General features: G+C 36.1%; 4 protein-coding genes across 4 annotated transcripts; all 4 read right to left on the bottom strand.

Moving 5' to 3' along the window:
* Positions 1 to 84: 84 nt before the first annotated feature.
* Positions 85 to 2,284, bottom strand: LOC135934094 (brachyurin-like). Its single transcript, XM_065475614.1, has 8 exons — positions 2,178 to 2,284; positions 1,695 to 1,788; positions 1,561 to 1,638; positions 1,214 to 1,502; positions 1,003 to 1,160; positions 852 to 944; positions 577 to 740; positions 85 to 522 (listed from the first exon to the last, which is right to left on the bottom strand). The coding sequence occupies exons 1-8, from the start codon at positions 2,232 to 2,234 to the stop codon at positions 352 to 354; spliced, it is 1,104 nt and encodes a 367-aa protein (XP_065331686.1). The 5' UTR covers positions 2,235 to 2,284; the 3' UTR covers positions 85 to 351.
* Positions 2,285 to 3,663: 1,379 nt separating this feature from the next.
* LOC135934752 (mite allergen Eur m 3-like) lies at positions 3,664 to 5,949 on the bottom strand. The gene is made up of 8 exons (XM_065476713.1): positions 5,896 to 5,949; positions 5,190 to 5,289; positions 5,048 to 5,140; positions 4,706 to 4,988; positions 4,491 to 4,648; positions 4,337 to 4,429; positions 4,014 to 4,168; positions 3,664 to 3,952 (listed from the first exon to the last, which is right to left on the bottom strand). The coding sequence occupies exons 1-8, from the start codon at positions 5,947 to 5,949 to the stop codon at positions 3,782 to 3,784; spliced, it is 1,107 nt and encodes a 368-aa protein (XP_065332785.1). The 3' UTR covers positions 3,664 to 3,781.
* A 1,094-nt stretch (positions 5,950 to 7,043) lies between these two features.
* On the bottom strand, positions 7,044 to 11,444 carry LOC135933894 (trypsin-1-like). Its single transcript, XM_065475301.1, has 9 exons — positions 10,692 to 11,444; positions 8,992 to 9,978; positions 8,420 to 8,468; positions 8,274 to 8,366; positions 7,934 to 8,210; positions 7,719 to 7,879; positions 7,562 to 7,654; positions 7,323 to 7,478; positions 7,044 to 7,265 (listed from the first exon to the last, which is right to left on the bottom strand). Exons 2-8 carry the CDS (start codon positions 9,046 to 9,048, stop codon positions 7,414 to 7,416), a joined length of 795 nt encoding a protein of 264 aa, XP_065331373.1. The 5' UTR covers positions 9,049 to 9,978; positions 10,692 to 11,444; the 3' UTR covers positions 7,044 to 7,265; positions 7,323 to 7,413.
* Positions 11,445 to 11,574: 130 nt separating this feature from the next.
* On the bottom strand, positions 11,575 to 14,355 carry LOC135933893 (brachyurin-like). Its single transcript, XM_065475300.1, has 8 exons — positions 14,199 to 14,355; positions 13,038 to 13,146; positions 12,889 to 12,978; positions 12,573 to 12,834; positions 12,362 to 12,519; positions 12,207 to 12,299; positions 11,899 to 12,056; positions 11,575 to 11,841 (listed from the first exon to the last, which is right to left on the bottom strand). The coding sequence occupies exons 1-8, from the start codon at positions 14,250 to 14,252 to the stop codon at positions 11,671 to 11,673; spliced, it is 1,095 nt and encodes a 364-aa protein (XP_065331372.1). The 5' UTR covers positions 14,253 to 14,355; the 3' UTR covers positions 11,575 to 11,670.
* Between the last annotated feature and the right edge of the window lie 63 nt (positions 14,356 to 14,418).

Genomic DNA, 14,418 nt, shown 5'->3' with positions numbered 1-14,418 from the left:
TTAGAAATTCGATACTTTAAAATTTCATTTTTGCTTTACTTTTTTTGCAACTACTTAATCAACATAGAAATAAATCAGCAAAAATAAAACTATTTAGCCTTTAATCATTTTTAACATATTTTGAATAAAATTAATTATGAACGTGAAATTGAAGCAAATACATTCCAATCTTGCCCTTCAAGCGGTGATTGATGGAATGGTGCCTGGACCAATAAATATCATTAATTAAATATCTCGGATCTGATCATGGAAAACAATTTTTATTTATGAAATTTGGAAAGCTCATAAATGATCTAAATTATAATAAAAAAATTAAATATAGATAAGCATTTTTGAGCTCAATTCAATCATTTAAGTAAATGTCTTTTTAGTTATGGATTTGATCCATCCAATGAAGGGATGAATCAGAGTGAAAGAGCTTGGATATGAAGAGGGGCAGCCCAAATATAGAGAATTGATTCCAATTAGTTTATCTGTGCCATCTGCATCAGTTGTGTAAACGACGGGTCCGCCAGCGTCAGCCTGGGAAAGAAATTGTCATTGAGATCTACAAAATTTGCATGCGAAAAATCTTACAAAGCAAATTCCTTTTGTTGCCAAAGAGGTGCTTAAACATCCAGTATTCCCTGGGTAAGCCACATATGTTTCATCTGTTTGTGATATGCATGAGGCTTTTTTTACAATATTTAGGTCAACAAATTTCAAGACAATATCTGTCGCTGTCGATGCTAAAGCTTGAGCTGAAATTAGGAGGATAAGATTATTCAGTATTTTTCTTTCAATAAAAAATGAACATTTTGAAATAAAATCAATAATATTTTGAAAAAAAAAAATAGAGAAATGGAGCTTACAGTCATCTGAAGGACCATATCCAAAAGTCCTAGCCGCAACATTATCAAACCCAGAGATGCTGGAGCTATGAATTCGGATAACTCCAGTCGTTGCTAGAAGCTCATATTATAAAAATGGAATATTGTGGACAGTCATTATATAGACACTTACAAGAAATTGCGAGAGGTGTGAGCAGCCTTAGCAGCGCGATATCATTCAGCAAAAAATTGCGTTTGAAACCTGGATGAATGTAGGGGAGGGCACTTGTCTTGGTGCCTGTTCCCACGGGATCTTCCAGCACGCCAGAGTACACGATAATGGTCGCCGCCCTTTTGAGTCGTATTCATATTGCACTCCCACAATTGCGAATAAAATAACTTACGTTGCGACGCACTGGGCGGCAGTGACAACCCAGGACACGGACAGAATCGCACCCCCGCAAAACTTTGAAGTGCCAGTAGCGCTTGCAGTTGTGCCTTCCACAAAGACGTTATAACTGTTCTGTCCTGCTGTTACAGCCGTTCCTCCCAAAATTTTTCCGCTTCGTACCGTACCATTGAAGCCAGGGTTTGCAGTGGTTGGTTTTGCGCTTATTATTACAGATTCTCCATTTGTGCTTTCAGAAAAGCTTTCATTCATCTCTGCGGTCAGTAGACTCTCGATATCTGTGTCTGTATTTAATAGTTTGTAACTTTACAGATACGAATCAAGTGTGTGAAATAGAGTTACCATTGTCGTCTTTCAATAATTCTTCTAAAGAGTATTTTGTATCCGCAAACTCAGATGTGTTAACATCTATCTTCGTTGCTGTTAAATTATTCTTGGTTCAGATTATGTAATTAGCTGATTGAAATTATACTTACAATTTTCATCTTTTAAGTTGTATTCTTTTTCTACTCCATCTCTGCCAGAGTAGTCCATCAACTCAGTTGTTTCGGTGATTGCCAAATTTTTTGCCTATGAATTATTGCGTGTTAATATGATTAATTCTTAAAAGAAGGTCGATCATATTTAACATAACGCCAAAATAATACATTTAATACAAAGGTCTGGTAATTTGCACCGATCTTTTACCTTTGCAATCAATATCAATATTTAAATTACGGCGGACACTGATAAGTAGAACTTTTGTAGACTCAATAAAAAAATATTTGTTTTTACTGGCTTCTGTCAAGAATTACTAAAGAAATGATTCAATTAGGAAAAATCCTCACGATCTATCAAAATTCTTACTAGTAGAGAGGGAAGATGTTAATGCAGTGCAAAGAATTTAAATTCCTGCAATAGCATAATTTAATGCAAATGCTGGGACTAAAATTAAAAGATTTTAAACCAGTAAGTCTCACTCTTGTGCACACAGGGACGAGAAGCACTAAACACACAATATACTGAGAGGAACACATTTTGCCAGACGCTCACACAACGGACTGATTGAATAAGATAATCGCGCCGCAATGTTATGACCCACTACCCACGTATTTCTTGAACGGAGTGGTGGATGCTAACCGCGGGATTTTATTACGTGTGCCGCAGCACCAACATCCAAGTTCGTATAAAACAATTTGGAAAAAAATTAACAGTAAAAAATAATGAAAAATTGTTTCTGGACCCACGGAGTTAATTCTATTTGTTTTTTTTTCAATCTTTCGAGTTAATACTATTTTTCTTTTAATGCCAGCATCCCTGAAATGTATATTTAACTATAAAGAACTCATAAAAAAGTAGTACACGTTACAAATATCCTTTTAATTCAGTTCAATGAACTCCACAGTCGGCTCTTCAAAATGTGCTGGATTCTGTGTTCTTTTTTTTTTGTTAGCAGCGTTAGGACTCTGCCGCACCGAGCGCTTCTGTAAAGACAGAGCACATCGAAGCCCTTTAATTGTACTCCTATAGTACGCTTCAATTGCAGGCCTGAAAAGAGCAACTGCGTGTGTCCGATAGCGAAGTAGAACTTCTTGATAGTGGTAAAGGAGCCCTTTGCCTATGAAGAAATGTCCGGCGTCGTGCAGATATAAAATATTTTTAATGCTAGAATTGGTTAATTGAATAGAATTACTCTGCTTAACATTAATAATGATATACCTCGTGGTGCATGCAAGTCGCGGCCAGTGGCGATGGAGGCGACGCTCAGGGCGAACGCGGTCTCAGCGGCGTGAACCTGGGGCTATCGACTCCAATAATTGAAAGCTAAGAGGCACCCTTAGTCTCTTCTGTGGGGGCAACCTGTGGAAAGTGCTATTTATATTCATAAAAGAAGAATGAAACACTTAATATTAAGTTTTATTTTATTTAGCCTACTATTGTTCCAGCTGGACTGCTGCCCTAATTCATGGCACAAATTGAATTATATTTTACCTTCACCCGCCAATAAGCTGGGGCCAAATATTGCTGGCTATATTTACGCCTTCCTCAATCGATGTCTTTTATTGGAACGCCAGACATTCGTCTATAAAGTCACTGGAAGGTGTGAACACAAACTATTGGAGGTTTCTATGAAATTATAGCTTGGACGGCTTGAACAGTATCCCTGCAGCCAGTTTGTACAGGGCTTTCCAAAAATTTACTTTGCCATATTATTAAAAAATTAACTAATTCTAATTTTCATTGTATTCTGCATAAGAATAGCAGAGCTAAAATTGCGATACATTCGTTCAAATGACATAAGAACTTGACTTATAAAATTTACACTTTTACTATTTTATCAACTGAGCTCAAAATATTTTTTTAAATTCCCTAATTGACCATTCATCTTCAAAATGACAGGAAATTTCATGGTCAAAATTAAAATACTAAGAAGCCGTTGGGGGGTTTTGATAAAAATAATTTAATTCATGTTGTTTTCGATATTTATTTGAACAAAAATGATGAAAAAAATTATTGTATTTTAATTAATTATTGGTTTGTTTTAATTACAATCAGTTTGCAAACCTCAAATATGATATCTAAATTATGTGAATGTCAGCTTCGTCGTTAGCTTGATCCAATTCAAGTAGGGCAGCACAAGAGTGAAGGCGCTTGGATAGAGACTGGGACAGTCAAAGTGGTAAGAATCAATACCAATAACTTTTTCTGTTTCAGCTATTTCATCGATGTAAGTGACAGGTCCACCAGCATCAGCCTAAAACAAGGAAATCAGCAATCATTAATATTGTTTTAAATTTTGATTAGTGTCAACGTACATGGCAGATTCCATGCGTTGCAAAGGAGGTGCTCAAGCACCCAGTGTTTCCCGGGTACGTCACGTAAGTTTCTTGTGTTAGTGTTTGGCACGTGGTTTTAAGTACATTTTTCAAGTCGACATAATGCAAGATAAGTGGATCTGGTAATACTGTGGCTGAAAATGACATACAAAGATTATACACACAGGAATTGAGAGCTAGTCTCAACAGATTGCAATTGTATTTTTTCCAAACAATATTTCTATTCAATGTATTTATTGTATTGACTACTGCAAGAATAAACAAGAATAATAAAATATTTTTCAAAGGTAATTATGACCTACAGTCATCTTCAGGTCCCCATCCATAGGTCCTTAATTCAACTCCACTTAGGGTATTGACACTAATAGACGCAAGTGAGATTGTACTAATCTTCGCTGAAACCAGAGAAAACGAGAAAGAAAATCATGTGGGAAATCATCATAGGCATAAACTTACCTCCAAGTGCTAGGGGTTTAATCAGCCTAAGTAGAGCAATATCATTTTTCAAAGTATTTAAAATATAATCAGGGTGAATGTAAGGGGTTGCAATTATTGCGTCGACTCCTCCTATAGGATTATTTGCTGAGCCAGCATACACTTTTACAGGGGCCACCCTGTGAATTGTGCTTGCATGATTAATTTCTAGGAATATTATTTAAAACATTACTCACCCTACGACGCACTGGGCGGCAGTGAGCACCCAGAATTTCGATAAAATAGCACCTCCGCAGTACTTATTTATCGTGCCAAAGATAGAAAGGCCTTCCACTAAGACGTTGTAAGTGAACAGCACGTTTACCCCATCAGCCACATCAGTTCCTCCCAATATCCTCTCGAGTTGTTGCGTATAATTCAAGTTTGACCTCGGCTCCTGGTTTACAATGGTTTCATTTCCACTCGAACACGATATCTCATTTTTGCTAGCAGTGCCTCTCTTCAATTCTGTATCCAAGACTATAATTCATTCAATAATTAGATATTTCCAATCAATTAATCAAGTGATAAATTTTTACCATTGTGGTCTCGCAATGCCTCAGCCAGAAAGTGTTGTGTTTCAGCTTCGTTGTAAGAAAAATCATCCTTAGAATCAGTATTGTCGTCAGGTGCTAAGGAATTTCTGTTTAGCATAACAATTCTACCTGCTTAATTACTCACACTTTGTGTCTTTGAACTGTTCTTCCGCAGCAAATTCCACAATTTCCTTGCCAGAGTGGTTCACCAATTCAATTGTTCCTCTTATTCCATAGCTTTTTGCCTTGGAAATAAGAAATTAATAATTGATAACATGTAGACATGAGTAATTTTTCGATTTCTATTTATTTCAAATGATTTTAAGGCTGTGCAAATCACTTAATTAACCACAAGTGTGCGATATTTTAATATAGCGTGTGGTTATTCAAACAAATATTTTCTGCTCATTTACTCTGATATTAAAAATCCAAACAGATTTGCCATGCTCAATGTTTTAAAATTAAAAATTAAAACTTTTTGCAATTAACTTTAATATATATTTTTATTCTTTAATTTAAAACCTTGAAGGTAGATTACAATTTATATCAGTACTGAACACTGACAGCAATGCGCTTACAAAAATCTTGTTTAAGGAGGCATATTTTTGAAGACTTTTTAGGCGTTTTCTGAAAGTAAAAATTCGCAAAGGAAAAACTAAATAGAATTTATCTACGAAAAACATTAAAATTTAAAAACAAAATGGAACTGGTGCTTAGATCCATGTACATCTTACTCTTCACATCATGTGACAAAACATTTCTGTTTGAAGCAAAAATAAAATTAAGTAATTTTTAAAAAAATAATGGAGATAATCTTTAAATAGACGTTAAGTAAAATAATTATTACTCACCCTAGCACACTGTGCGAGGAGTGCTAAACAGAGCAGCCATTGCAAGGAGCTCATTGCGGATTTGCTCAAGATGCTCGCTACTTGACTAATGCAATTAAGAATTCGCGCTTGTTATAAATAGTGTCCCCCTACCTTTTGTGATGGGGAGGTGGTTACAGCGTAGTTGGTGATGTCATTTGAATTCGCTGCAACCGCATTAATACCATAATCATCTTATTGTACATGTTTGTGTATATACCCAAATAAAACTTCAAGAGAACCGCAGGAGATATGGAAACGTTTGAGAACCGATTTTGAACGTTCCAGACTGGAAAAAAACTAAATTTATCTCCCTGTGGCTTTGATGAATTAAAATATCTTCATCGGACACTTTATTTGTGTTAAAAAATTCAGACATATAAATGCTTTATATCTAAGGCAGCATTTTAGGAGTTATGCGCGGCGGCTGGAACTTATCTGGACAAGCACGATTGCTAGTTTTACGATTAGCCATTTCTGCGTGGAGCTAGAAATATAATTCTTTGCTGTGGTATAGGTGAGCTTTCAATGTCAATTTGTGAGGTTTTCTTGATTGGAGCTTCTTCGATATAGAGCAGCGACGAATTCACATGGTGGCGTTTGAAACGAATACCAGCGCATTTTAGCAAGGATATTATTCCGCTCTATAAAAAAGTATTAAAGTTCGCGGCAGCGCATTTTTCAAGTGCTCTTATTTGATTCCAAATTCTTTATTCATTTCACTGTGATTTATTTCCTTCGGTTAAATCTATAAATTTGAATTATAAGCAGCGAATGCCTTTTTATAAATTTCTTATAGTTGAGAAATAAACGGAGTTGAAAAGTCAGGCTTTATTTAATAACTTGCTGGCCAGTCTGAATTTAGTCTCACTGTCAGATATCAAATAGGGTTTATTTTCTTAAAATACTCTAATAATGTGACATCTAAAATCAAGACTTTTCAAGATCATTGTAAAATATGATAATGTTCAGCGTATTATCAGTTTAATTAAAAAAATACTTTTCTTATCCATTTTGTCAAAAAGTCAAATAAATTCAATAAAATAGTATTTTACAGGAAATTTTGAGTAAAACATTCTGATGTAAAATTCAGGTTTTTACTGTTATATAAAAAACAAAGAATGTTATAGTATCAGACGTAAAAATGTTTTTTATTCTTTACATTAACAATTCACATTAATTTATGTGAATGTCAGCCTTGTCGTTTTCTTGATCCATTTTAGATAGGGTAGTACAATTGTGTACGAGCCCGGATATAGACTGGGGCAGTCCAAGCTGTAAGAATTGATACCGACGACTCTCTCTGAGTCCTCTATTTCATCAATGTAAGTGACAGGTCCACCAGCGTCAGCCTAATAATGCAATCGGCAAATAATTAATAAATTGAATTTTGCGTAGTATCAACTTACAAAGCAAATGCCTTTCGTTGCCTCCGAAGTGCTCAAACATCCAGCAGATGGTGGGTAAACCAAAAATGAGTCTTGTAATATCTCAAGGCAGTCAGATTTTTTTTAAATTTTTCATCTTGATAAATTTCAAGATAGGTGGTACTGGTAATGTAGTGGCTAAAATGAAATGAAAATCTGTGTCACAGGAATGTAATGCAGGTTTCAACAGTTATATATTTTATGAGGTAAATATGGCTTACAATCGTCTGGAGGTCCCCATCCATAGGTTCGAAAACTAACACCGCCTAAAGTATGGATAGAAACAGTCGAAAGACGGATTGTACTAATCGTTCCTGCAACCAAGAATAAAGCGAGTTTAATCCATCATCATTAGCATAATATCCATGATATGAATACCTCCAAGTGCGAGGGGTTTAACCAACTTTATCAGCGCGATATCATTAAGCAAAGTATTGCGAACGAATTTCTCGTGAGGGTACCTAAAGACGGCATCTATTGGGGTGACTGTGTTCAGAGGATCAATTGCTGAGCCAGCATACACCCTTACAGGGTCCACCCTGTGAAATATGCCTACATGATAAATGGGAACGGAATTATAGAAAATTATTCACCCTACGACGCACTGGGCGGCAGTGAGCACCCAGGATTTCGATAAAATTGCACCTCCGCAGTACTTATTTTGCGTGCCGAGGATAGAAACGCCTTCCACTAAGACGTTGTAAAAGAACTGCACATTTATCCCCAAAGCAACGTCAGTTCCTCCCAATAATCTCGCGCGTCGTTGCGTGTAATTCAAATTTGACCTCGGCTCCACGTTTACACGGGCTTGATTTCCATCCGAGCTCGGTTTTTCATTTTTGCTAGCCATGCCAGTATCTTTGTCCGAGTCTGTAATTAATTAATTGATTGATTAGACGTTAGAATCAATCATTCAATTACTGTTCAATTTACCATTCTGGTTGCGCAATACCTCTTTCAGAAAGGGTTGTGTTTCAGTTTCGTTGTAAGAAAAATTAGCCTCAGAATCTCTTTCTTCATCTGGTGCTGCGGAATTCCTTTCTGTCTAGCATTATAATTCAACCTGCTTAATTACTCACACTTAGTGTCCACCAATTTGAGTTTTCCGCTTATTCCGAAATTTTTTCCCTGAGGAAATTGGAGTGTAAAATTTCAATACATTTGTATTTTGTGAGTACTGACTATACACTTTTTCATAATGTATACTCTCTGCAAAATGTTGACGTTGACAGTTAAAGTATAGTATCTATTATTAATATTTACAAACTAATGACATTGTCGCTTAAAATTTAAATTTGTTGTTCGAACACCACAAAAATTAGCAATAATTTCTAGAGAACAAAATTAATTTTTTGAAAACTTTTCTGGGTATTTCAAAATTACGCATGTTAACATTTTTACTGTAGTAAAGTAAAAAATTGTGAATTGAATTGAATAGTATAAATTTTGAATGAGTCAGGGATGTAAAAATCATTTAATTCCAAATAATGATATAAAATTAGCTTTTCTTTGAATTTAATTAATATTTAGTACCTTGGAAAGGCTCAAAATTCTATTTTAAATTTACTGAAATGATAACAACACTTTTCATTTATTGTGATACCAACAACAGTGGAGATCCACCATTAATTAAAGTACTTTAGCTACTCACCATAGCACAAACTTGTGCGAGAAGCGCAAAACATAGCAGCCATTGCAAGGGGCTCATTGTGGATTTTCTCAAGATGCTTGTTACTTGAATAATAAAATTAAGAATTCGCGCGGCGTATAAATATAGTGCCCCCCTTCCTTCTGCCACACGCGGAGGCCAAAAATCGAGTTGGTGATGTCATATGGTATTACTATGCAGCTTTATATTCTCATTATCAGTATCCATTTGCATAATATGTATTTCCTTAATACATATTAGGTTAGTTAGTTTGCTCAAACTATTAAGGATTGCATAGATGCTTTATTTCTATTTTAGAGTTTAAGTATTATAAGAGGTCGAATGCCCAAGTTTGGCTCCCTTGCTTCGCCATGAGATGGAGTATGTTCTGAAAAGATGTACTACCATGCTGAAAGACAAATAAATTGAATTGAATTTCGATTGCACAAATTAATATGCAATTTATTTGCGTACCAATAAAATTCACACCACTGAGGGGCGTCAGCACTTCTAAATTTTACATTGGACTGGACATCGTTGAGTCCTGTGCTGTCTCATGAAATTCGTTCTAGATGTTATTCGACGCAGAGGACTAAAAATGTGTGTCGGTGCCCTCCAAAAATGCAAGACTGTGATTTCTCTTCCCTCAGCAAAAATTAAGTGTAATAAGACAGATTGTGTAATATACGGATTTTATTTTATGTGAGGAAGGGTGACACTTCTGGCGTACAAGTTGACACTTTGTATTGATGGAAAAAGACCATGCAGACTTGAAATATCACCAAAAAAATCACATTCTTTTAAATCTTACGTCTTGCAGAGGGAGGAAAACCGTGCAACCAAGCAGCGGTGCCCGTAAATATGCCGGTGTCCAGTGGAGCAGTTTCGGCTTCCCGAGGGAGAGATAAGGCGATTCATTTTAATATAAGCTCTGCGCGCAGCCTCTCAAGTTTCGGACCACTCCACATAAATGAAATAATATTCGTTTGGCTGAAACAAATAGAAATTCTGGAATCAGGTGCAACAGTGGCGAACTATTATGTGATTCTATATACAAAAAATTAGAAATAATATATGCGGAGCTTATAAGGTCCTAATAAAACCACTGGACGGATAATAAGGGACCAAAGCGGTCTTTTATTAAAGCGCCAAAAATTCGTCCACAAAGTATCTGGAAAGGAATGAAAAGCAGATAATGGCAGGCTCCTTCCAATCCGTTCAGCTATTTGAGCATTTCGAGTCGCTTTTGGACTAACCACCTTTTGCCATCTCTGAAATAGGGCAGCGTGAAATAGATCCCCAAAATGCTACAATATCTCACATTGCCTGAAATTTCCAGAGAATGCCACGGAGCTGGTTTTAATTTATAATTTTTCTCTTCACACTAAATTACTTACACAATTTCAAAGTGAATAGGCAGAAAATAACATACTTTGCGACGCACTGGGCGGTAGTGTCAACCGAGGACACGGACAGAATCGCACCCCCGCAGAACTTTAAAGTGTCAGTAGCGCTAGCAAATAATGTGCCTTAATATTTCGAGTTAATATTATTTTTTTATGGGAGGCTTCTTTTAGTTGATGACATATTTTTCGCGAGTGAACTTTATATCATAATAAATTGGAATTGGCTCGCACTTATTTTAGTAAAAATCTAAAAGTCTCCCAGCCCGTTGAGCTTTTTGAGCATTTTGAGTCTCTTACCATACTATGGGGACCGCCGGGCAGAGTAGGCAACCTGCACGGTGGGTTTCTTTTGCTCCGCCCTCGTCGCTGCAGCAGGGTACTCACATGCCCAGCAGCGGCCGAGCAGACACGAGTGCGTTACTTAATTAATGCTCGGAGAGATCTCAAGATTATAGGTATTTTTACTAGCGTTATTATTGCAGCGCTTTCTATTTGTTAAGTGATAATTTATTATGATTATAATTGAGAAATTGTCTTATTGTATTTTCCAGTTCCTGTTAAGCCGTGCGGTAAGGCGCATTTATGTTCAGCACACGCGCTCAAGGCGCCCTGACTCATTACAATAAGACAATTTTTCAATAAACATAATAAATAATCATTTAACAAATAGAAAAGTACTGCACTAATAACGCTGATAAAAATTACCTCGAATCTTGAGATCGCTCCGAGAATTAATTCATGTACTCGTGGCTGCTCGGCCTCAGGGTAAGTGCGTGTATGATACCTGCTGCAGCGACGAGGGCGGAGCGAAAGAAACCCGCCCTGCAGGTTGCCTTCTCTGAACGGCGATCCCCATAATACCTTTTGCCATCTCTGACATTGAGCAGCTAATAAAAGATGCCTGAAATACTCAAATATCTTGGAATGCCAAATGATGCATATGTAAAGTAGGATATTTACCGACTGATTCCATTAAAAAATAGTAATTTCAGAACCATTTTATTCACAGTATAGCGTTATAAAATCGCCCAATTAGATAAGCGCTTCAGAATTGAGATTAAAACATATTAAGTTGGTTTTATTTCAATCTAGAGACTTAGAAAAACTACAAAATAAAAGACAAGCATTTTGTATAAACTAAACTGTACTATTGGCGGTGCAGGATATTTTTAATAAAACATTTTAGTGCGTTATTTCCAGTTTTTTTATTGTTATTTTACCAAAAACCAAGAACGCATCATGTATCTATTTCGTGTTATCATATATTCAAATTATATTAAGTGAATGTCAGCCTTGTCGTGGCCTTGATCCATTTAGCATAGGGTGCCACCAAAGTGAACGAGCTCGGATAGAGACTGGGGCAGCCAAAGCTGTAAGAATTTATGCCGACAATTTTCTCAGTTCCAGCTGTGTCATCGATGTAAGTGACGGGTGAACCAGCATCAATCTAACAATGCAATGGCCAATAGTTAATAAATTTAAATTTTGTTTAGTATCAACTTACATAACAGACGCCTTCCGTTGCGGAGGCAGAGCTCAAACAGCCAGTGTTTGGTGGGTACGACACATACGATCCTAATAATTGATTTGGGCAATCGGTGGTGCTTTTCACACTTCTCGAGTCGACAAACATTAAGTCAGCAGGTGCTGGCAATGCCACGGCTGAAAATGAATTAGCAATCTAAGTAACAGCAATTTTAAATACGATATTGCAAATTAACGTGATGTCCAACCGAAAAGGTAACATTTGTTCTCACGCTACTTTTAATATTGTAAAATTCGTCAATACTAATATTAATAGCATTGGCTTACTGTCGTCTGCCGGTCCCCAACCATAGGCCCTTAAATCGATAGTTCCCAAACTGTGGACAGTAGAAGTTGAAAGTAGGATTGAACTAGCCGCCGCTGAAATCACAAAAAAATGTGAATGAAAATCATTAGGGATATTACCAAACGTATGGACTCACCTCCCAATGGGATGGCTGTAATCACCTTCAGCAGCGCGATGTCATTCAACAAATAATTGAGTACGAAATTGGGATGAACGTAGGGGGTTGCAACTATTGAGGGGCCTACGGTCTGAGGATCAGTTGTTGCGCCAGTATGCACGGTAATAGGCGCGTACCTATGATTTGTGCTTGCATGATTAATAGGAATAAATTTTAAAAAATTACTCACCCTACGACGCACTGGGCGGCAGTGAGCACCCAGAATTTTGATAAAATAGCACCTCCGCAGAACTTATTTGTCGCGGCAAGGATAGCAGTGCCTTCCACTAAGACGTTGAAAGTGACAGTAGCAAGTTGTCCTCCGAATATTCTCGAGCGCCGTTGTGTACCATTCAAGCCTGACTTCAGATCCTCGATTTCATAGGCTTGATTCTTGTTATCAGGCCCTCCTTTAATTTTTTCCGAAGTTAATGCAGTATCTGTGCTTGAATCTATTTTTTTGTCAGTCATGAATGTCAAATTAAACTAATCATTGATTCATTTACCATGGTGGTCTTGCGGTAGTTCTGCCTGGGTGTATTTTGTATTGTCTCCCTTAACAGAGAAATTTTCTGCAGGCTTAGATTCGACAGGGGCTGTGGATTTTCTTTCAATTTTGTATTGTATTCTATATATTATCTTCTAAATTACTTACAGATTGTAGTGCTTTTTAACAGTTCATCCTCAGCGAATTCTTTATTTGCCTCATACTTGCCAGAGAAATCTGCCACATCAATCGGTCTGGTTTTTCCCAAGTGTTTTGCCTAGGAAATTTGATCATAAGCAAATATTTTTTTAAATACATGTGCTTTTTGTTTTTGCAGCATTGTGGTCAATTTTTAGCGAACCAAGAGGGTGCGGTTTGCGATTTGTGGGCGATGAACAAGAAAGGAAAAATTTTCAAAAAACATTTATTTATATTTTTACTCACTATTAATTTTGCGCGTAACATACCTTTTTTGTCTTATATTTAGAAACAAATCAAATGAAACTACTTAAACTCACTTTAACATCAAATTATGGCTGGAATTCTGTAAGTTCAATCCAAGAGATATTCATAAATCGAATGCCATTTAAGCATCTAAAAGTCAATATTTCAAATAAATTGGGTTTTACAAATCTCTTCAATCTATATACTGGCAAAATAAAATTTATTTTGTGGTTACTCATTTCTAGATAAAAATAGTTAAATATGTATTTACATCTGACTTGAAGTGCAATCAAGGCTATTTTATTAACTTACATACAGGATAAAGATTTTACAAAAGTTTTTTTATATCATTATTGTCCATGTATTTCGTTATATTAAGGATCTCAGTAAAAAAAAACAATCAAAGTATTTTGGCGTTTTCGAAAGTTTGGTTGGATGGTTCAGCGGTTTTGGGGGTGGTTCAAGACTTCAAAGCACTGTATTAAACGCTTCTAATAATTTCAAGTTAATTCCACTGTATAATATTTGAGCCTTGAATTAAAATTTATAAGTAAAAATGTGTGCACCTTAACAAGAATTTAACTTAGTTGTTCAAACTAGCAGTTAAAAAAACGCTGCGTAATTTTTTCACATCTTTTGGTACGAGTACTAATAATATTATTATTATTTGTTGCGCTTATGGTTGATGTCATTCAGGAAAAACTTTGAAAAACTGTTTTATTTCTTAGTTCAAGAAAGGAATTTGAAAAGTTTCTTCTCTATTTGAAATGTTTCATTTAAAGGTTTTGATCACAAATAAATATGACAAAAACATTCTAATGAGATTTGCTGTCAAAAATATCGTTGAGATTATTTATAAAGAAATTAAATATATGTGTTACTCACCCTAGCACACTGTGCGAGGAGTGCTAAACAGAGCAGCCATTGCAAGGAGCTCATTGCGGATTTGCTCAAGATGCTCGCTACTTGACTAATGCAATTAAGAATTCGCGCGGGATATAAATAGTGTCCCCCTACCTTCTGTAATGGAGAGGTGGATACAGCCAGGTTGGTGATGTCATATGAATTCTCTGCAGCTTCATTATTCCCATAATTATCATTCGTA

The sequence above is a fragment of the Cloeon dipterum genome, chromosome 1 (genome assembly GCF_949628265.1).
Source record: "Cloeon dipterum chromosome 1, ieCloDipt1.1, whole genome shotgun sequence".
In the NCBI taxonomy this organism is placed as follows: Eukaryota; Metazoa; Arthropoda; class Insecta; order Ephemeroptera; family Baetidae; genus Cloeon; species Cloeon dipterum.
This window is presented reverse-complemented; position numbering and strand designations above follow the sequence as displayed.